This window comes from Ovis aries, chromosome 11 (assembly GCF_016772045.2).
Source record: "Ovis aries strain OAR_USU_Benz2616 breed Rambouillet chromosome 11, ARS-UI_Ramb_v3.0, whole genome shotgun sequence".
NCBI classification, from domain to species: Eukaryota; Metazoa; Chordata; class Mammalia; order Artiodactyla; family Bovidae; genus Ovis; species Ovis aries.
The window spans coordinates 57,507,729-57,530,799 of record NC_056064.1 but is presented as its reverse complement, the minus strand read 5'-3'; the positions used below and the strand labels follow the sequence as shown (position 1 = coordinate 57,530,799).

General features: G+C 50.0%; 1 protein-coding gene across 3 annotated transcripts in view; it reads right to left on the bottom strand.

The window, feature by feature from the left end:
- The window catches only part of SLC39A11 (solute carrier family 39 member 11), a 370,219-nt gene that overhangs the window by 160,444 nt on the left and 186,704 nt on the right, over positions 1-23,071 (bottom strand). For 2 of the 3 annotated variants that reach the window (XM_042256462.2, XM_027974012.2), the window contains exon 5: positions 16,037-16,178. In XM_042256462.2, the coding sequence (XP_042112396.1) occupies positions 16,037-16,178 (142 nt within the window). The remainder of the gene's footprint in view (positions 1-16,036; positions 16,179-23,071) is intronic. The other variant, XM_027974013.2, reaches the window with a different exon arrangement.

Here is a 23,071-nt window from a genome sequence, read left to right as displayed (position 1 = left end):
GTTGGTCTCCCCAGTTTGGGTCAACAGTTTGCCCTGTGACCTTATTTCCTCTACAGATCTAAGAAGACTTGTTGCTTTCTTAAGTTTCTGTAGTTTTTTACATGCTGGTGAAATGGTGATTTCCAAGCTTCTTAAATGTCAGACCAGAAACTAGAAGTCACATTACAAATTTTGTAACAGGCCTTCCATTAAAATGCATAATTTTAAAAATTACAAAATAAAAATAATAATTTTTAAAAAATTAGCAGAGCAAATTCCCTGGCAGTCCAGTGGTTGAGACTTCACCTTCCAATTCAGGGGTGCAGGTTCAATCCCTGTCAGGGAGCTAGGATCCCACATGTCTCATGGCCAAAGAAAATAAATAAACCAGAATCAATATTGTAACAAATTCAGTAAAGTCTTTAAAAATGGTCCACACCAAAAATACCCTTAAAAAATAAAAAATTAGTAAAAATGTAATTTACAAAAATTAATAAAATTGCAAAACATGTTTTTAATTCATGATGAAAATATCAACATTTTAAACAAAGGCTGGATCTGACCCTGCCCTTATACGACCCAGCCTTACTCACCACTCCCTCATTTCAAAATTACTGAATCATATCTGTATTTAGAATTTTGGCATTCTGCTTATTGTGAATTTTTGCATTAATTTGGAGTTTTAGAAATGCTGCATTAAAATATTTTTTATCTCGATTACTACTGAGGGTTTGGGGACTCACTTTAGTTTTAAGTTCAAATGAGTGATTATAATTTTCTACAAGATAAATGTTCTACATTTTTAGACTTAATGACAAACAGTGGTTCTAAATTAAAAGAGCTTTAACACTCAAATACAACGCACGAGACTAGATTAAATCAGACTTGGCGTCCCGAACATATATATATATACCATATCTTGTCAAAGATATTTTCAAAATAATTCACAAAACTTGAAAATACACTGGAGATATGATCTCTCGTCTCACTCACGCTACTCTAGGCCCTGAGGTTCACCAACCCTCTGGGTGCTGATTGAGGCAACGCAAGAGAAGCAGCAACAAGCAAAACACCAGTTTCTGGTGCAGCAGCAAAGAGGACCAAACCCTGGGCAGGTGCTCAGTAATGTCATTTCATCCGTAACAAGCATGAATGGGAGTGTTGGTACGCCCATTCTACAGATGAGAAAACTAAGGATCAGAGACACGGATCATCTCACCAAAGCCACTGGGTGGGCGGCGCTGAAACGGGAACCCCGGTGTACCCGACCACAAGGCCAACATCCTCGAGCTCCTTCACCTGTGCTCAGGAGCTGGTCACATGGGCCACACTTTAGACCACCGCCACCATCCCCAGCCTTGGCCAGAGTCTGGTACTCGACAGAAGTCCCAGAAAATATAGAAGGAAGAAATTCAGTGGGTTGACCACAACTGGCCTCAGAATAAACGTACAGTGAAGGAAGAAAAGTGCCTTCTAATCAACCTCAACTTCCCCCTAATTCTACTCTTGTGCAAATAACTTCAGTATTGACGTTGTTTTTTTCTTGTTTAGTTGTTAAGTCACGTCCAACTCTTTATGACCCCATGGACTGCAGCATGCCAGGATTTCTTGTCCTTCACTATCTCCTGGAGTTCGCTCAAACTCAAGTCCATTGAGTTGGTGATGCCATCCAACCATCTCATCCTCTGTCTCATCCCAAGTCATACCTCTAAAACTGGTTTCATGGAACACACTCCTCCACATTATCCATCCGGGCCAGCCACAAATGTCCCAATTTTCCAGGGCAGATGCCAGAACGGAGGGCAGCAGCAGGAGAATGTGCTCTGCCCACCCTCACAAAACTGTTTAAAAGGTACAGAATAGGGACTGGCAGGAAAGGGGCAAGCTATTTTAGAAAAACCAAACCAAACAAGCACACAAACCACTTTCCCATGACCATAAAGATGGGCAGAGAGAGGTTCTCAGTCCACAGTGACAGCAACGGGCATCCTGGAGAAGCTCTGATAACCTACACAGAGCCCAGAAAGCCCAGAAGTGCATCTGCCAGAAACGGAGAGAAGGCCACAATCGACAACCCGGAGGAAGAGATGTTCAGAGCCCTCTGAACCGCGAGGACCATGCCTGGGGTGGAGTCCAAGCTTCCAGGGTGTCCAGGCAGCGTGGCCTCTGGGGCCGCAGCTGTGACACTCGGCTTTGCCCCAGTGAACCACTGGGGATGCACGATCTAGCCGATATTCATTTTCAGAGAGCTCGGTTGACAAGGACAAACCTGGTCAGGATGAACTTCAAGGACCTCTTGAAATGCTTGTGTTGATGCAGATTTTCACAGCACTGGATTATGTTTTCAAGAAATGGACCGCAAGTCGGAACCTGGATTATTTTCCATTTTGGTAGAGACAGTGGTGGTAATAAGTTTGGCCTGGATGGCAATTTTCAAAAGGTCTTACTAAACAGTTTATAAACGTATGATATCCACCAAACACTGCCGGAACCAGTTTAGACATAAGTAGGGGGGTATATGGGCATCTCAGGTGGTGCTAGTGGTAGAGCATCGGCCTGCCAACCCAGCAGACTTGAGTTGCGGGTTCGATCCCTGAGTCAGGAAGATCCCCTGGAGGAGGGCAGGACAACCCACTCCAGTGTGCTTGTCTAGAGAATCCATGGACAGAGGACCTGGTGGGCTGCAGTCCATGGGGTTGCAAAGAGCTATGAGAATGTCTTAAACCACAGTGCAGGGGATGGGTTTGCCTTGGGAAACCCTGGTGGTCTCTGCTGCAGGGCAGCCAGGACAAATGGGTGTCGACTTCTCTGGCTTCAGAATAACTATCTTGAGTCTTTGGGGGGGGAAAAAGTTATTTTGAGATGGTTGCTGTTGTTAAAAAAAAATCGTGCCCAACCACCAAAAGATAGTTTTGTGTTTTTTTTTTTTTCTCCAAAAGAAACTTGGAATTGTAAATCAACCCTCAGAAGCCTCCTAAGAAACTCCCAAAAGTTATCCAAACATCACCATCCTCACCATTCCATGGCTTCCAGGGAGTCCAAACTCATTTGTTCAGATGAGTTCGTCGGTATTGGCTGACATGTCAGTTTTACTAATTTTTAACCAGTTGTTATTTTTCGACCCCAAAAGGGAGCTACTGGGCACCGCAGCATAGGATTCAGGGGTGTGGTGGGCTTCCCTGGTGACTCAGACGGTAAAGGATCCGCCTGCAATGCGGGAGTCCTGGGTTCGATCCCTGGGTCGGGAAGATCCCCTGGAGAAGGGCAGGGCAATCCCAGTCCAGGGAAATCCCATGGACAGAGGAGCCTGGCAGACTACAGTCTATGGGGTCCAAAAGAGTTAGACACGACTGAGTAGCTAACACAATGGTGTTGTAGCAAAAACAGAGATGAGTGAACAGCCTTTGGCACGTATAGCCAAACAAGCCTGCAAGAGTTAAACAGTCTTGGCTCTTCTTTAGCTGCTACTACTGACAAACCGTTGTAGCTGGACTTGTGCTTCGCCAAGCTACTTCCTCTCTGAGTCCACATAAATTACAGTCTGTACCGGGCACACTCCTACCCCTAGGCTCCCTTGTATGGCTCTGCATCTCAAAAGGAAGACGCTCACAGCTGATAACTTCGAAGACACCACACTGGGTTGCAGAGGCATTTGACACAAGCTTTTGGCTATAAACTTGCAGAAAAAAAGAAAAATAGACAAGACCCTCCCGAGGATACAGAGCCTCTCCCCATTCCCAGAGGAGGGCATAGGCCCTGAGATGCCAGGCTGCTGTGCGTTCATCTTTGCCAGGCGAAGATAAAGCCATTCGTTTCTGTTTCCTCCAAACTCTGTACTTTTCTTATTTGGCACCTGGGGGACCGGGGCCAAGATTTTGCCCCGAGTGGCTCTTCTCTGCTCCTGACCCACATCCTCAGGGACTCGGGGGGATCGGGCTGAAGTGAAGAGCAGACGAAAAGTTCCAGACACAGCTCCACCACGAAGAACTGTCCCTCCCCAAATGCCAATAACCCGACAGTCTGTGGCTTTCATCAAGTACTCAGGGGGTCTCGGTCCCACAAAAAAGGTCATGGCAGGCATTTTGAGAATGATGGCTTAGGAGGGTCACCCTGTGAGGGTCCAAATAAGGAGGCTGGTAGCTACTTCAGGGCATCTACACAGACACCACAACAACTTTAGACAACACACCTGCCCCCTCATTTGGAGCCAACATTCCCACTCAATTAAAAAAATTGTTTTTATACTGAAACTTCACATTGTAAGTTTCAAGTTGCTTCTGTATTTCTTAAGGGGAGGGAGATAGGAATCGAGGCAAGTGACTCTCTTCCCTTCCTGCTCCTTCCAGAGGTGTCCCAGGGGTCTGGGAGCCCTGAGAAACTCAACATTTAATTCTTGTTAAATGGGTTCTTTGATGGGTTCAAAGAAGACAATGGCACTTAGAAGATAAGAGGCATCTCTGTGTTTGACATGTGGTGGTGAAGGGTCCTCTCCTGTGAAAGGATGCGTGCTTGTCTACCTCGGTGGACCCACTGTGATGTGATATTCAAACATCCCTGAATTTGCACACAGAATTTAAATAGGAAACAAGAGTGGGAGGAAATGGAGACCGAGGTGAGAAAAACAGAGGTCCCACAGCCCTAGAGCCCCCTAATCAGACTCTCAGAATACAAGTCCTGAGTCACCATGTCCTGCTCTGCCCATCAAGCTGTATGATCAAAACCCGCGTCTGTGCAGCCTCCCACAGTCAGAATTTTAAACAAGCTTGTGGGGTCCCACGACTTCCCTGCAGCAGCTCGTTAGTTCCAGGAGAGGCGTTTCAATTTCCATCGACTTGTAGCCTCTTCTCTTCCCTTTGTTGTTAAACATAATGCCCCCAAAGGCTTCACGCCACTCCCTGGATCCTGAAAATTGGCTGAGCGACCGCTTAATCCAATCGCTAGCAAAAAAATCGACTCTGAAGTCTAGGTCAGCTAATAGGATCCCGTTAGATGCCAGCGTGGAGTCTTTATCCGCATCCCTACTGTCCTTTTCCAGCCTGAGACAGGTGGAGAGGAGAAAAGGGGAGAAGCGGGGTACAGTCAGAGCCCCCTGGTTGTACTGCAACAGAAGACCCCGAGAGAAAGGAAATTAACATGCTAATCTTCTTTATCCCCTGGTCTGCAGGAGACGCGCGAGAAGCAAGAAAAATTCAACACCAGGTGGTTAATAACGCTAATCAAGTCTGGGTGGGTGACAGGTGGGTTGGAGGATTGTCACAGAGATGCTTGAAGGATGACTTGAAGCAGAGGCAGGGTCTCCATAACAGACCCCACGGTGTCTGCACTTGTCACGGCGCTCCACCCCAAATGTCTGGCAGGGACCCTGTCCATATTTCGCTTGGATGAGTTTAATTAGCGCTGCCAGTGAATGAGCTTCCGTTCTGCAAAACCAGCCAGAAGCAAAGCCTGGAGGAAAGCTGCACCCAGATTGGGTTTTCTAGAAAGAGGGGAGGGGCCCCCGGGTGGAATCTGCCCCCGGGGATCTCTACGCACAGAGGCAAGAAAGCACCTCTGAAGAGCTTTTCCAGTTACTGCACTACCAGGATCCGCTGCTCCAGGGCTGCAAACAGCACCGCGGGGCCCGACAGAGCCCAGGAGAATTCTCCAAGGACCCTCCATGCTGAGGGAGAGGGAGGAGGGAAGAGGGACAGGTCACTGGAGAGAGGAGAGGAGGAGGGATGCGGACAGCGAGACAGGAAGATGCAGGTGAGAGAGAGAGACCAGGAGAGAAGGAGGGGCTGAGGGAAAAGAGGCCAGGTGAGATGAAACAGACAAAGGACGACATCCAGCTCACCAAGCAGAGACATCCTGGTGGACCGCAGCAGGGAAGGGGAAAGGTTACCACGGCAACACCCTGCAGGACCACACGGGCTGCCCAAGCGATGCTCAGAAAAGACACCTGCAGCCCACGGCAGCCCCGCCTGCCACCCCCTCCGCTCACCCGGGGGGCTGCGCCCAAGGCCCTGCGCTCAGACACCAAGGTCTCGGACCAGAACCCACCGCCACTCTGTCCCTCCTTGTGACACCAAGGACACTAGCCCGCCAGGCCCCTCTGCCCATGGAATTTTCCAGGCAAGAATACCGGAGTGGGTTGCCATTTCCTACTCCATCCTTCTTGGCCCTTTCCGTAAAAGCCAAAAAGCAAGAGGAGGGGAGGAAATAAACAATTGAGATGGGACTGAATAGGTAGAAAGGGCTCCTTGAGATCTTAAATACTTGAAACCAAAGTGCCACCTATGCCTCTTCAGCTTAAGGAGCTTGTGCAAAAAATAACATCTGAAAAAAACAAACAAAAAAAAGATCTGGAAAGTGCCAGGCTGACGGGCTTTGGCAACAGCACCGGTTCTCCGGGTAATAAAAGCTTGGCAGGAGCATCCTAACGGGAGCTGGGGCTGCCCAACACTCTTGTCTGCTCTGTTTCCCAAAAGCACATTAAAAACACATTTCGCTGTTTAATAGACTTATGAGCTGAAATGAATGTGTCAGAATTCTAATAAATATGATGGAACCTGCTAGCCCAGCAAATGTTAAATGTTACAAAAGGAAATAGTATCCCTAACTCTTTGGTAGACGCTTAATGAATATTTCAGACAGAGAGTCCTGGCAGCTGCCCTGAAGGCTCCAGTGAATTAAGTGGGGGCTTTATGACTGCCAGGATTAGGCGCCTCTGGATTCCTCTCCATGTTTCCCCTCTCCCTTCCCATGTGCATGACAGAAGCCCCCCACCCACCACCACCACCCCTCCTCTGCCAAATAACCAAGCTCCTACGGCCTGGCCACGGAGGAGCAGAGGGTGGGGCTGGTGAGCGGACCGGGCTGAAACGTGTCCCCCTCCACCGGAAGGTGCCTCAGCCTGGGATCTCACCTAGAAGTAAGAGTCTGCAGATGGGACGAATTAAGGAGTGGGCAGAGTGGGTTAGGGCGGGTCCGACAGTTGGGGTCTTTATGAAAGCAGAGGAAGATTTAGACACTGAGGCACAGACAGGCACACGGGGAAGAAGGCCACGTGACAACCGTGCTCAAGACTGGAGGTTTGCAGCTGCAAGCCAAGGAGTGCCGGGGGCCGCCAGAAGTTACTAGAACCCATGAAGCTGTTAAACAGCCTGACCCTGTGGACGCTTTGATTTCAAAATTCCAGCCTCCGGAGCTGTGAGAGCATCCGTTTCTGTGAAGACGCACAGTTAGTGGAATGTCATACGGCAGCCCTGGGAGACGAACCGTCAGGAGAGCACGCCTATCCATTCCAATGTGTGAGACCAGGAATCTCCCCCAAAGTCAGCTGAGTAATTCCTCTAGGGGGGACTGCACACCTGCCCGCGGTCTTACAAGACGGGACTTCAGATCACCTGACTCTGTCTCTGCTTGCTGCCTCGAGAAACTCTCCAGCCTCATCAGTGCTGTTCTCCACACTGATGACTCAGCATTCCCAGTGCGTCCAAGCATGGGAAGAACAAATAAGGAGGCGGAAATACAGTGAAGGAATCAAAGAGACAGAAAGGAGAGGAAGGCAGGAGGAAGGGAGGAAGAAGGAAGGGGAGGGAGGAGAAAGGAAGGAAGGGAACAAGGGAGGAAGGGAGGAAGGGGGAGACGGAGGGAACCACGCCAGTGCCCTTGCACAATGGTCCTTCAGGGGGTTACCATCCATAAGAAGGCAATGTTTTGAAGAAATCAGGCGCTATTAGGGGCTGAGTTGTGTCCCCTCAAATGCACGCACTGAAGCCCTAATCCCCAGGACTCAGCATTTAACTGTGTTTGGAAACAGGGTCTTTAGAGAGGTAATTACATTATAACAAGGTCATTGAGGTGGACCCTCATCCAATAGGACTGGTAAGCAGAGGAACACAGACAGGCGGAGGGAAGGCCAGCTGAGGATGCAGGGAGAAGGCGGCTGTCAACACACCATGGGGAGATGCCTGCGAAGAAAGCACCCTGCCCACTCCCGGACCTGAGACCTCAAGACCCCAGAACTGTGAGAAAATGTATTTCTGCTGCACAAGCTGCTCACCGGGCAGTCCTCTGTTATGGCAGCCCTGACACGCGACCCCGTGGACTGTAGCCCGCCAGACTCCTCTGTCCGTGGGATTCTCCAGGCAAGAATACTGGAGTGGGTTGCCATTCCCTTCTCCAGGGGGATCTTCCTGACCCAGGGATCGAACCCAAGTCTCCTGCATTGCCAGGAGGATTCTTTATCCCTGAGCCACCTAGGAAATGCATAAGCTAAGCTAAGCTAAGTCGCTTCAGTCGTGTCCAACTCTGTGCGACCCCATAGATAGCAGCCCACTAGGCTTCCCCATCCCTGGGATTCTTCAGGCAAGAACACTGGAGTGGGCTGCCATTTCCTTCTCCAATACATGAAAGTGAAAAGTGAAAGTGAAGTCGCTGAGTCCTGTCCGACTCTTAGCGACCCCATGGACTGCAGCCTACCAGGCTCCCCTGCCCATGAGATTTTCCAGGCAAGAGTGCTGGAGTGGGGTGCCATTGCCTTAAGCTCCAAACTGCCTCTGGGCCCAGGCCTCCTGAAAAATGCCCTGTGCACTGACGGCCTAAAAGCAGATAAACAGGAAAAGTGCTGTTGCAGTGCTAAACAGTAGGTAGGCAGAACATTACACTATTCAGACGCTAAAAAATCTATAAAAAGTATCCATGTAACAATGCTCTCCTGAACTGAGACACGCAGACGCTCACTCAGGCCTCCCACACAGAGCCCAGTCCCAGAGGGTGTTTCTGTGTTACTTCTCTTATTAAACATTCATGGTGCTAAAGAGCTCCTGGTAATTATTATTGTTGAACTTGCTATTTATCCTTTGTTGTTAGTGTTCACTTAGTCGTGTTCGACTCTTTGCGACCCCAGGGACTGCAGCATACCAGGCTTCCCTGTCCTTCACTGTCTCCCAGAGCTGCTCAGACTCATGTCCATTGAGCTGATGATGCCAACCAACCGTCTCATCCTCTGTCGCCCCCTTCTCCTGCTGCCCTCAGTCCTTCGGAAAAATATTTTTATCCTTTATCCTTTGGCAAAATATTTTTGTTCGGGTTTGGTTCTTTGCTATGAAATCGTGGCGCATTTAATACCCTCAGAGCTGCTGCCACGCGCTGACAGGTTTGGTTCACAGCCCTTTCAATGAAGAAACCCGGGTACGGCCCTTGGCCCAGAAAGGACGTAACAAAAGCAAGGCTTGTCTGCTTTTCAGGTCCCGGGCAATTCCTCTCAGTGAGGCCAGGAGAAGGCTGGAAAATGTCCCCTGACCAGCCAATCACAGGAAAAAAGAAAAAGTCTTAATTGCTAAAACCACATGCCAAGGCGTTAAATTTACATGAGCAACTGTGAAGTTATTCTTTATCTGTAGAGATCTCACTGATACAAATTCAAAATTACTAATATCATCTCAGAGACGTCCCTAAACACATTATTTTGGAAACCTAGTCATTAAAAAAAAAAAAAAGAGCTGCATCTGACTCCTGATCAAAGCACTCTGCTATATTTCAAATGGATAACCAACAAAGACCTCCTGTACAGCACAGGGGACTCTGCTCAATGTCGTGTGGCAGCCTGGATGGCAGGGGGGTTTGGGGGAGAATGGAAACATGAGTATGGACGGCTGAGTCCTGTCGTTGTCCACCTGAAACCATCACAACATTGTTAATCGGCTACACCCCGATACAAAATAAAAATTTTTTTAAAAACACACAAAATTTAAGTGTACTAAATCTAACTGGAAATGTCAGTGACAGAAGTCAAGAAGACTTGGAAAATTAGAAGATCTGTCAGAGGAAGCTTGAAGCTGCTTAAATAAGCCCTCTTTGCTTCCCTAGGACTCAACTATTCTGAAGAATTTCAGAGCTGAGGAAATCTAGGAGTTGGGAGCTGGATACAGGAGGCTGATCTTACAGAGAGAACAGACAACTGTCCCCCAAGAAGGGAGTTCACCCCCACAGCGACTGGCTGCCCCCCAGGCCCCACGTGTGTGCCGAAAACCATAATCCTCCAAAGGCCAGCCAGTGTGAAAACCCATCTGTTGGGCTCACCGTTCAGTGGCTAAGACTCCATGCTCTCGGTGCATGGGGGACCAGGTTCCATCCCTGGGCCGGGAACTAGACCCCACACGAAGCACCTAAGTGTTCTCATGCCGCATAATAATAATATAACATTAAAAAGAAGAAGAAGAAGAAAGCGTCCCCAGTTAAAATGCAAGCACACAAGCAGGAGCGAAACACTGTCAGGGGCGGTGCCTCCACATTCAATGGCTGGTCAAATCTTTTTCCCAGAGGCACCAAAGGGAGGATGTTTAACGAGAGATATGGCGGAGAGGAATGATTCCAAGCTCTGATTGACAGAAGACTGCGGGGTACCTGGAGAGCAGCTGGGGGTGCCCTGCGGAGGGAGTTGGGCATCGGAGAGCATCCCCGCTCCATCACGACGCGGAGTGAGCCATCCTGTAGGTGCTCATCTGGGGCTTGCACACTCGGGAACCTTGGGCCAAAAGAGGCCAATTCTGTCACCCAAGACCAGTTCTAGTTCTACGAGAAAATGCCACCCAGCAAGGCCAGAGCATAAACAACCAGGAATTCAAGATTTTAGACTAAGAAACAAACAAATACTTGTGGCCAGGGGTGGTACATTTCTCCAAATTCACAACCCACTTAAAGCTACGTCTGCATCGGTTTCGTTTTGCAAAACACGGTTTCTCGTCTGCCAGGCTGCCCAGGTAGAGTTATCTTTGCCAGCTGAATTCTTCTGACATAACAGAGTAAGACATCAAGGGAGAATGTGTCTCTTACAGGAGTTTCTTACGGCTTGGGCTTGCCTGACTTGAATCCCCATTCATGTCTCCCCCAACCAGCTTTGAAAAGCTTCACGGATAATAAATAGAAGCCGCTTCACAACTAATTTCCCAAATTAAATCCACCTCTTTCTCTCCTGGAAAATAATGCCTACTTCTGTTCCTTCCACAGAAACACAAAATTACATTCAATTTTCCATCTGGCATGCTAATGGATCCATAAAAAAAAAAAAAAAAGTCTTGGAGAGTTTCAGCTTCCTCTCAGAACAAACAACTTAAGGAAATGGGGAAGTTAACAATTACCTTCCCCGGTATCTCAGCCGATTAAGAATCTGCCTGCAATGCAGGAGACCCCGGTTCAATTTCTGGGTCAGGAAGATCCCTGGAGAAGGGACAGGTTACCCTCTCTAGTATTCTTGGGTTCCCCTGGTGGCTCAGATGGTGAAGAATCCATCTGCAATGCAGGAGACGCAGGTTCGATTCCTGGGTTAGGAGGAGCCCCTGGGGAAGGACATGGCGACCCACTCCAGCATTCTTGCCTGGAGAATCCCATGGACAGAGGAGCCTGGTGGGCTACAGTCCATAAGGTCACAAAGAGTTGGACACACTGAGCAACTAACGCACTCACTTTCACTTTCAGCCTAAAGAGTGACTTCCCAGGTGGCACTAGATGTAAAGAACTCGCCTGTCAAAGCAGGCAGGCGTAAGAGACGTGGGTTTGATCCCTGGCTTGGGAGGATCCTCTGGAGGAGGGCATGGCAATCCACTCCAGTGTTCTTGCCTGGAGAATTCCATGGACGGGAATGCTAAGGTCCTTGGGGTTGCAAAGAGTCAGACACGACTGAAGCAACTTAGCACGTAGCCTTAAGCAGAGTGCTCGTGAGAAAGAAAAAAGACAGAAAGTTCACTGGCAGCCGAATGGGGCTGTTGAGGCGAAGAAACCCAGGTTTCTAGATAAACACGGAGGTCATGGATCCAGCTGAAGTGTGATGGACGCTATAGACCTCTGCCTTCCAAAAATGCATCTTTTTTAAAAACTGGAGTATGGTTGCTTTACAATGTGTGTGAGTTTCTGCTGTGCAGTGTGACTCAGCCACATGTGCACACATATTCCCTCCCTTGGAGCGACTCTTCCACACCCCGTCCCACCCCTCAGGTCATCACACAGTGCTGAGCGGCTATACAGCAGCTTCCTGCCAGCTATCCCTTTAGCCCACGGCAATGCACACGGCAGCGCCACTCTCCCAGCTCACCCCACCCTCTCCTTCCCCCGCTGTGTCCGCAAGCCTGTTCTCAACGTCTGTGTCTCTACTCATCAGTGCCATTTTCTTAGATTCCTCAAAATACACGGATCTTTCTGCATAAAGCTCCAGGAGGTTCACAGACTCTTTGGTGCCCACTCCTGGGCTCCAGATGTACAGAACCCCTGGCCTAATTTCCAGAATTTACTCAACCATAGAACTGCCTACAGAGATGTGTTAACACATGTGAAAATCTCTCTGCTGCATTAACAGCAAAAGACGGTAAACACCCTAAGAGGCCATCAAGAGGGGACTAATTAGGTAAGATCACAGCCAAAAATAAGAATGGGACGCTTCAGCGAATGTTCCCAGAACAGAAATCGAAATGTGTTATGAAGTGAAAAACACCAGGCTCAGAGAAAGGGGGGCCAGGTACAACAGGGTGAATGCCACATCAGGACTTCCGAAAAGGGGGTTCAGGCACAACGGGGCAAACGCCACATCAGGACTTCCTAGAGGAAACACGGGAGACAAGAAGCAGTGTCTGTGTCTGAGAGGGAAACCTGGGCCGTAAGGGATCTGAAAATGAAAGTGAAGCCGCTCAGTTGTGTCCGACTCTTTGCGACCCCATGGACTGTAGCCTACCAGGCTCCTCCCTCCATGGGATTCTCCAGGCAAGAGCACTGGAGTGGGTTGCCATTTCCTTCTCCAGGGGATCTTCCTGACCCAGGGATGGAACCTGGGTCTCCCCCATTCTAGGCAGACGCTTTAACCTCTGAGCCAGGGATCTGAAGGAGGAAGAAAAATTACTTAATAGTTGTCACCCAGGTCATTATTTTCTTAATTAAAAGAAAGTTGGTTGGAGATAGATACACAGCTGGGGCGGGGGGAGGGGCGGCGGTGAAGGTGGGAGAGAGAGACTGATTTATAAGAACTTCTGGTTTACCTGCGACCCAGAATACCCCCAGCCCTGAGAACAGTTGATATTGTAAAACGTTTGGCACTGAGACGTACATAGGAAAGCATCGTAAACGCATAAGTACTTTCCCCGGCGAGGGCCGCTGCTGAGACTCGAGGCAGCTGAACCCGTCTCGCAGAGCGGCCCTTCTGGCTTTTCCTCTTGTTGAACCAATTACAGGACATTACAACAGCAGCACCAATATTATTTTTTAGAGGCTGATGTTATTCACCAAACACCCATTAAACCAATCTCCGGGCTCCATTTACAGCAAGCTTAAGGGCAGATCCAGATGGTACAAATAAGGCATGCTCATACTTGATCTGTACACAGCCAGTCATCAAATAGCCATTACCAACTTTCAAGTCCTCGACCGCCTGACACCCACAGGTGTACCCAGGCGAGAAGAGGAACAACTTTTCCGGAGGTAGCTGGGTTCCCTCGGGCTCCGCAAACCATCTCTGCGCTCCCCCCACCCTCCGCGGGCTGCATTAGCTCTCAGATCCGAATGGCTAGCAACAGTGACCAAGGGTTGCCTGGTAACCTGGTAACGGGCTCTGCCTAGGTGCTTCTGAGTAGAGGACAGGATGGCATTGCCTCCCACGCAGCCTCTGCTCGCCACCCCGCCCTGGAGTGGCCAAGAAGGTCCAGCAAGCCTGGGAGACTTTCCAGCAAAGTCAACTCCGGAGGCAGGAAGACCCTGAAAGGAAGTGTTAGTCACTGAGCCGTGTCTGACTCTTAGCGACCCGATGGACTGTATGTAGCCCACCAGGCTCCTCTGTCCAAGGGATGACCCCAGCAAGAATACTGGAGTGGGTGGCGATTTCCTCCTCCAGGGGATCTTCCCAACCCAGGGATCGAACCTGGGTCTCCCACACTGCTGGCGGATTCTTTACCACTGAGCCAGCGGGGAAGCCAGCAGGGAGGACGCTGAGATAAACCAAACACAGACTCAGAACTCGGCAGAGCAGGATGATGGGCCAGAGAAAACCCGGAGGAAATGCCCCGCAGAGGTGATTTAACTACCACGAGGGCACGAGTGCCTCTGAGCCTGCCCACGCATCTGTCCACGCGCACTGTGCTCTCCTCCTCCTAATAAACGCTTCACTTGTTTCACTAATTTCCATCTTCATGAAGTTCTTTTCTACAAACCGGAGGGGCCCAGGTCTCGTCACCGGACACTGGTCCAGTGGCTCGGATTCGGTGCTCTCACCACCAGGCCTGACCTTAGTTCTGACTGGGAACTGAAACCCTGCTTCCAAGCCACCGCAGGCAGAGGCCACCCAAGGTCAGCCCCACTGGCCCTATATTCTCGTGGTCCTGTCGGAAAAGGTTCATGTCAAAGGGATCTCTTTTTACTTTTTATTTTTTTTGCTTCAATTAAGTCATATTTTATTTGTTAATGATTTACAAGTTGACAATGACCTTGAAGATGGTATTGTCAACACTTCTTATGCCCTTTTTTACTTTTTTGATTGACAGGCACTGAACCTTTCCCCTGTGGCCTTGAAGATTGAAAACAATGGCAGAGAATAAAGTCTGGCAGAGACTAGAGATGGCTCAGAGTCAGGACCATAACGTCTTCATTGGGGATCACAGGAGATCCAACGTGCAAGAGCTGGGGAGAACTGACAGAAAGCCTTCTTTTCCTGAGTCCCCACGACTCGGCATGGAAAGTGACCGCCTTAACTGGAGGACAGTGCCCCACCCTGCTCACCAGACAGCGCTCGACTCTCCAGTAAAAGGAAGACCGCAGACCACACCCGAGCGGAGCTGACTTGAAAACGAATGACACGTGCGACTGGACGCGAGGGGCAGAGTTTTCGTGCTAACCCTCTGTTACTTGAGCTCTCTTTGGCTGAATTTTCACTTCCTGATTAAATCCCACTTCGGAAGAGGTGGGGGGGCCATGAGCTTCAACCCGAGAGGAAGAGGTGTTCAAGTTTCCATGAATAATTCCTGCAGGACCTAATCTGAGCACAGATAGCTGAGAACTGGCTGAAGCATGGCTGTACCTCCTGTAGGATCTCTACGCCCCAGGTTAGGGATCATTAGGGATCCCTAATCATTAGGGATCATTTCAGAGACACATATCAAATTAAAACGCCAGCCCGGAAACGTGAGAGGACTTGCTCCCTTAAATCACAAAGGTGAAGACGGTGGCCAGTCACCAGTCTCTTTCTCCTCGATTCTTCTAAGAGAGAAGAACTCCAAGCAAGGGATGGGGCGGCCGCTTTCAGCATCCTTTGCTTGGTTAAGTTCCTGAGTCTGGGATTTACAGAAGTAGAGGAAAAGAAAGGGACAAGGTTTCACAGCAACGTGGGACTTAGATAAAGACAAAGGAAAAGAGAGGAAGCCACCCCTCCTGGTGCAAACGGGCACTTAAAGTAGCCAACTCCCCCAAGTGAACCATGACAGGGCATGCAAGGGGAAGTCTACACTGAGGCTGGGGACCAGCATCATTCTTCAGCTCCTTCTCAGGGGGCACCAACCCAGTCTGCACTGCCCCCATGGAGATTCAGGAATATAGCACCTCCCCCGCCCCGATTCCTCTCAAGAGGGCGCACTCCCTCTAGCTTAAGAGAAAATGCATGGCTTTGCCATCAGTGTTTTCAGGTTTTCAGGCTCCAGACTGAATCAGTGAAAACAAGACCCAAAGTTCCCCAGATGAACCAGAAAGATGAAAGTCACGTCAGTGGGAAGGAACATCCAGGGGGCCATCAGAGGGGGAGACAGAGGGACAGAGCTCTGTCCGCTGCAACCCGAATCAGCCCAAACCCACCAGAGCAGCCCACAGACCCACTTGTCCAAGTCAGGGAAACAGCCAAAGGCTCTGTTTCATACTGCGCTCTAAGCAGGTGGTTTGGAGAACCAACGTGGAGGGGAGGCGCGTGTGCTGGCCCAGCCCCAGGCGACAGCGAGGTGGGCGCCTGGCAAAGACAGGACGGAGCAAGCTGGCACGTCCCGGCCACCCCTCCCGCCCCTGGCTCCAGTCTCTCCTGTCTGACTCAGCTCGCGGTCTGCAGCAGGGAGCTTGCCTGAAAGAAGCCCCGCTCTACCTATCCGGATGGAAAGTTCGCTCTCGGGGAAGAGCATCCTGGCACCCTCCGCATCGGACTTCTTCGTCAGCACAGGGTCCAAGTTCAGTGCCAGGGCCGTCTGCGGGTCTTCTGCTGCACCCTGAAACGAGAAGCAGGGCATCACTATAGCACCTCCTCTGCCTTCATCCCCCAGCCCCTCGGGCTCCCGGGGACCCAGGCAACCTGCTTATCTCCACGGAGGGCACCGGCTGCCTGGGACCCAGCTGTTAGGCCAGGAGGAGCCATGAGCAAGGCCACAAGCTTTCTGGCTGCAGAACTTTGGGGATGACAACAATTGGCATTGGAGGCAACCGTGCTGATCCTAGAAATGGGAAAAACACACACTGGGAAAGAGCAAACCCCAAAATCCCTCTCTCCTCTCACTGCAGGGCAGAGGGCAGAAGGGACTCAGTTCCTGAACCGTCAAAAGAAGCCTGGACAGCAGGTCCGCCCAGTGGTGGCCTCAGCACAGGAACCAAGGGCAGCAATTTCCAGGAATTCAGCGTCTTCTGGTTTCTCATGGTATCAAAAGAGGATGCGAGGCAAACAGAAGCATCTCAAAAGGATGAAACGGAGAGTCCTGGAGGATACGGCACATCTGAAGTTGAGCCCAGTTGGCCTTAAATCATGTCGCCCTTCTGCTTTGTCCAGCACCAGTTATTCTGACTCTTTGCATGAGCTGCGCAAAGTCTTCATTTTGATCCCCACGTTTACTGAACAAATATTTACTGACTGTCAACTTTCTGGACACCTCGTAAACTACCCAATTCTAGCTCTTATGGAGTTTACAGTCCAGTGAGGGGCAAACCAGTGAGTCTACAATGGGGCTGTGAGTCTGTCTTCCAAAGACATCGACAGGGCCCCTAGCACCTAAGGGAAGGTGAAGAGAATCATCTCAATGGCAAGGAAACGGCAGCTATTTTCTGAAAACCAGGCAAAATAGTTTCAAACAAACAGAAATTTCCATTTAAAATGTGTGTACCTCAAAATGACAAGTACTGTATGAGTCCACTTACATGAAATACCTAGAGCAGGCAAAATCAGAGACAGAAACTACAGGGTACCAGCGCTTCCCTGGGGGCTCAGATGGTAAAGAATCTGCCTGCAATGCAGTTAGTCCTGGGTTCGATCCCTGGGTCAGGAAGATCCCCTGGAGAAGGGAATGGCAACCCACTCCAGTATTCTTGCTGGAGCATCCCACGGACAGAGGAGCCTGGTGGGCTACAGTCCATGGGGTCGCAAAGAGCTGGACGTGACCGAGCAAGGAACACTTTCACTTCTTCACTTTCAGGGGCTGGGAAGGAGGAATCGGGAGTTACTGCTAAATGGTCACAGGGCTCCTGTTTCGGGTGATAACGTTCTGGAGATGGACGGTGGCGACGGCTGCACAGCACTGTGAATGCAATTAATGACACTGCGTTATGCACTTTAAATGGTTACAGTGGCAGTTTCAATGTTATGTATATACCCACTCCAGTGTTCCCGCCTGGAAAATCCCAGGGACGGGGGAGCCTGGTGGGCTGCCATCTATGGGGTCGCACCGAGTCGGACATGACTGAAGTGACTTAGCATAGCATAGCATATATTATACCATAATTTTAAAATAACGATGCAATATGCTAATGGTACACTTTGGGTGAACACCAATAAAGCTGGTAAAAAGAAAAAAATAATCAAAATAAAAATAACCAACTTAGTGGATTAAATAAACAAATAAAATGTGTGATCTCATAGGGAAAGAGGAGAAGGCTTAATCATCCAATCATGGAATGCATCTATTTATAAGCAAATACTAAACCTGTTTTCTTGGGTACGTTTCAGAGGGGAATCTCACAAAAGTGATGCCTAGCTGCATCTTGCATAAAGACACACACACACACACACACACACCTTCTTGCTCATCAGGGATCAGAAAGAGAAATGATTCAGGTATTTTACTTCATTATTTCCGTCTAACTAAAGGTAAAAAGTGAAATATAAACCCTTCCTCTCATGTCCTCTGACTCCTCCAATATATTTCTCTTGTCCTAATCATTTATTTATAATGCTCTTTATACGGCACTTTTCAAAACTGCAGTAGAGTTGACTTACAATGTTAATTTGTTTTGACCAGCCGAGTGACTCAGTTACACACAACACACACTCTTTTCCTTATTCTTTTCCATTATGGTTTATCACAGGTCATAGAATAGAGTTCCCTTATCGTGCACTTTAATAAAGACGCTGACACGTCCTTTAACCTTGTTTTAAAACGCAAGGGAAAAAAGCCCCGTGGCACTGTGCGAGCCGCCCTCATTGAAGTTCTTAGGTGCCCCCTGCCCCCTCCGCCGGAGAATCCTAGGGGCAGTGGGCTCTCATTTGCAATGTCGCTGGGAGGGCGCATCAAGAGAGCATCCCGCTGAAGGGTCAAGGCTGATGACACGGCAGATGGATGACCCCTGGGGACAGAAGGGCCTTGGAGCAGGCCGGCCCCGCCCCGCCCCCAGCGACAGCTGGCGTCCGTGCCACGTGCTGAGGGCCACGCAGTCGCGGCTCTTTGTCCATAAGCTTTAATTATTTCTCACCCTACATCTCACGCTGACATCTGAGGCACCACTATGGCTATAAGATGCGTTTCCCCTGGAAAGCGGTGCCTCAACTGGTGTTTCTTCCTTTGTCTCACTTCTTTTTACAACGTGATTGAGGCAGAAGCAGGGGAAGGATGCGGAAAGGGAACCACTTCATTCCAGCAGAGATGTGGCCGCCTTCATCCACTTGGGGCAGCTGGTTTGACGGGGGTGGGGGGTGGGCGGTAATCAGTCAGGTACAGCTGGGGGAGACCCTGGTTTTAACTGAGAACAGTGGCTTTCAGCTGGGGTGACTCTGCTCCCCAGGGGACATTTGGCAACGGGTGCTTTGTGTGTGGGGTGGGGAAGAGGAGGTGCAGGCATCTAGTGGGGATGCCACTGAACACCCAACAACCCGCAGGGTGGCCCCCACCACAGAGAGTGACCCGGCCAAATGCCAACAGTGTTGAAGCTGAGACACTCCACTTTAGAAGGCTGAGAACGCTCATGACCTTTCTTTATTGCTAGTCATGCTGAGAATGCACAGGCCCTCTCTTTACGTAAGGTCAAGAGAAGAATTTTGCTGCTTCCTCCAGGAAGCCTGCCTGCCTTCAGGTATTTGGCAACTTTTTACTTTGGCAAATTTTTATTAAGTATCAACTGCACACCAGAACCAGTCTAGGTCCTGACGATTCAAAAAAGCCAAGTCCCTTGTCCTTCCAGAGACAGACAATAAACTCACAATATACTATAAAACCAAGGGCTGGTTGGGATAATGTCGATTAGAGAAAAAAATCATCACCATAGTGACACAGCACAACTGTTGTAAGTACTGGGCTCCAGTAAGTAAGTACTTACTGTTAGTACTGTGTCAGGCTTTCTTCCAGCGTCTCATTATGAAACGCAAAGCTGGAGGGCTCCTCCAGATACAGCGCTGAGAGAGGGCTCTCTGAGAAGATGGCATTTGAGCAAAGACCCGCATGGAAGGGAAGAAGCCACACTGACTTCCCAAGGTGGGGTTTCAGGCAAGGAGACAAACCACCCCTCCCTTCCCCCACCATATCCCTGGACCCTTTTATCAACTACACTCCGTTGGTTATCATTACTTCATTCCAGTGCTGGGGGTGGGGTGCCCTGAGACAATCCCACCTCAGCTTCACTTAGAAGCTGCCTTTTAAAAAGCTGAAAAAAACCCTAGCAGATCTCACTTGTATTCAACCCACTCCTGGGCACTGGGCCCCACCTGTGGCGTCAGGAAGGCAGAGCGGGCTGTGCAGCAGAGAGCTGCAGGGGGCACCCCCAGGTGATGGGGGGACAGCTTCTGCAGTCCAGTGTCCCTGAGCATCCCCAGACCCAGGCACCGGCTAGCCTCCAGGGGCTCCTTTAAGCCTCCCTTCTAGGTTCCACCCTCCCCTCTCCACCACTGATTTGGAGAAGGAAACGGCAACCCACTCCAGTATTCTTGCCTGGAGAATTCCACGGACAGAGAAGCCTGGTGGGCTACAGTCTAGGGGGTCACAAAGAGTCAGACACGACTGAACAATTTTCACTCTAGGCTCCACCCTTCCTAACCCTCCCACGGAGAAACACACCCCTTGGAATTTCAAGGAACAGTCTGCAAGAGACACCTGCTGTGCCTTGGTGGCTTTATCATAACGTTCTTGAGGCTGAGGGAGAGTCAGGAAACCCCTGTGCGGCTGACACCTGTCCTGGCACCCTGGAGCCCCGTCTGCTCATCCAGTTCGGACACTGCAGTGGAGGGGTGCGGCATTTCTTTTTACTGCACCCTTAAATAAACACCGCTTCTGCCTGTGCTCGGGAGGAGGGCAGTGGGAAAGCCACCAAGTCCCCTGGGAAGAAATTCCTGCCTCTTTGCTGATGGCAGCACATCCCTCTTTAAACTTGATAGCATTGCTGTCTTTCATTTCTGAAGCTTGTTCTTCTTCTTTTTTTTTAATCTCTGCAGAACTTTTCCATCCACGCTACCTCACTCAGTCCTTGCAGCCCCTGGCGGAGGTGAGGTGAGGGCTGATCCCTTCCAGGGCAAACCTCTGAGCGAGGCAAGCCGTTCTCAGCCTTTCACGGCAGCCCTGACAGCTTGCCTAGCTGCCCGTCGGCGGGGCAGTGAGTCACTGCCCTCCCCCTGATACTTTCAGCGGGGCTCCTTGGACCCAGGACAGCTCCGCAGTTGCTGGGTCCCCTTGCAGCTCCCAAATGCCAAGGCAGCTAAACACAGGCTCTGTCCCAAGCTACCAGTCTCCCTCTCCTCCTGCCTCTCCCTCCCACCCCATCCAGGGCTTCCTCCCCCTGCTTCCCCATCCCCACCCAACCCTCCAAACCCAGCTTTGCACAGACAGCAGGGAGATATGTGGCAACATTCGTCCAGAGCCACGGAACTTGAGATCATTGTCCTCCGGTGACCATTAGTGTTATTATTATTATTATTAATGGCTGCAACAAATCCCTGGCTCAGAAGAAACACAGCAACTTCCACCCGCTCTGGAAAGGTCATGCCCAGAGGCAGGAGCTGGAAAAGTCTAGCACTTTCCAGAAGGAAAAGAGAGAGAGTGGAGAGACAGGAGGGGGAAAAAAAAGGAGGAAACAAAATGAAGTGGAGGAAGGGAGGCAAGCAGTCCTGTAACGGACTTTATGTGGAAACAGAAAAAGCTTCAGCACATAACACGCGTGCCTCCTTGCAGAAATACCGTCCGGGTGCTGCTCGTCACGGGTGGCCCTCCCAGGTCCCAGGAAGACAACTCGTGTTTCTAGAGCCCCAAATGGACTCAGAGCCTGGAGAGCAACCCGACAGGATGTAGGATGGAGTCAGCCAAGGCAGCGGAAGCCCCACAAGGAAAGCACAGATGGAGAAATGCCACGAGGTACTGAAGCCCCGAGGGACCTGCAGCCCCGAAAACTCAGGGCAACGGCTGGATGTGTTTGCCCTGCATCCCATGAGCATCCTTCCCTGAGTTCTCCTGCCTCTGGCTCGTTCCCACTGGGATGCATCCTTGCTGTTAACAGCCATGGGGTGGGTGGGGGTGGGGGGCAGAGAGGGGCAGAGGCAAAGCAGACCGACCTCTGGTGATCGCCCACAGGCTTGACTCACCAAACCCGCATGCACACCCACTGTTGTGTCAGTTCGGGCCAGGGCGGAGGGGAGGGGAAGAGGGAGTCTCTGGGACGTCTCGGCACATCCCCCCACCCCATGGAGTGCAGTCTCTTTAATTGAGGTTTGTCAGCGGCTCGGAACTCCCTGATGAAAAGCGGAGGGAAAGGTCACAAAATTAATTGGTACCCCTGCCAGGCGGCCGCAGCGGTGGAGAAGCCGCACCACCTGGGGACCCAGGTGCCCAGGGGGCCTGGAGCCCCAGCCGCCTTTGTCCCAGCCGCTGCCACCGCACCCCCGCTTAACCCAGACACACAGGGTGAGGTGAAGCAATGGATGCTGTTTCTATTACTGAGAAATCGCAGCAATAATGACACTCGTAAGACGAGCTGAAATTATTCCACATAATGGAAAAAGAACTAAATGCTGGCCCTGATCGCCAATTGGAATATGGATGATTCTTACATAATAGATAACCTTCTCTGCCGGGGAGGCCAGCGTGGGGCCAGGCGGGCCTCACAGCACACAGGGACACGGGGCGGCAGGGGGGACAAGCGGCTGCTGTCTTCCCTTCCTTGTTTGTCCACATGTTGAGGGATCCTGGGTCACAGCCAAAGACGAGGAGAACGGCAATCCAAAGTCCTTGGTCTCTACTGTGTTGGAAGCATAGAACATTTTGCCTGAGAGTGCTAGGGCTGCACCCAACCCAGATCCCCTTCCTTCCCCTAAAATAACAGCATGACATCTAGGCCTGTGCAAGTGAGGCAAGTTTTCAAGTTTCTAAGGCATCGCCTTTGATGCCTTTAAAAATTCCTGGCTGAAGAAGCCTGAGCTCCCTCCTCTAAGAAGTCTTCCTGGATAAACTCAGTCTAGTCTGGATTAAATACAACCTCCCTCTCTTCACTCCCTTGATATCCCATTCATGTTTCTCTCATCACATCTGCACAACTGCAAAGTAACTCTCAGTTTCCTTGGCTGTCTCAAACCATGATATCCAGGGACCAACAAATCATTGAATCGATCAGACCAAGTGATACCACAAAATCTCCAAGAGGAGAGGGGAGAAGCTATATAACAGAGAAAACAAAAACAAAAAAAAAATCCAAGTGAACACAAAATATTTAGGCCTTGAGAAAGAAAGACAAGGGGATTAGTGCAGAGATGGAAGGAAAAGGCTTAAACGTATCAAAGAGGTTTTTTTTTCTTTAATAAGATTTTTTTTGATGTGGACAATTTTTTAAGTCTTTATTGAATTTGTTAAAATCTCGCCTCTGTTTTATGTTTTGGTTTTCTTTATCTCAGCCTGAAGCTTCCCAAAGGCGAGGTTAACTACAGAATTCT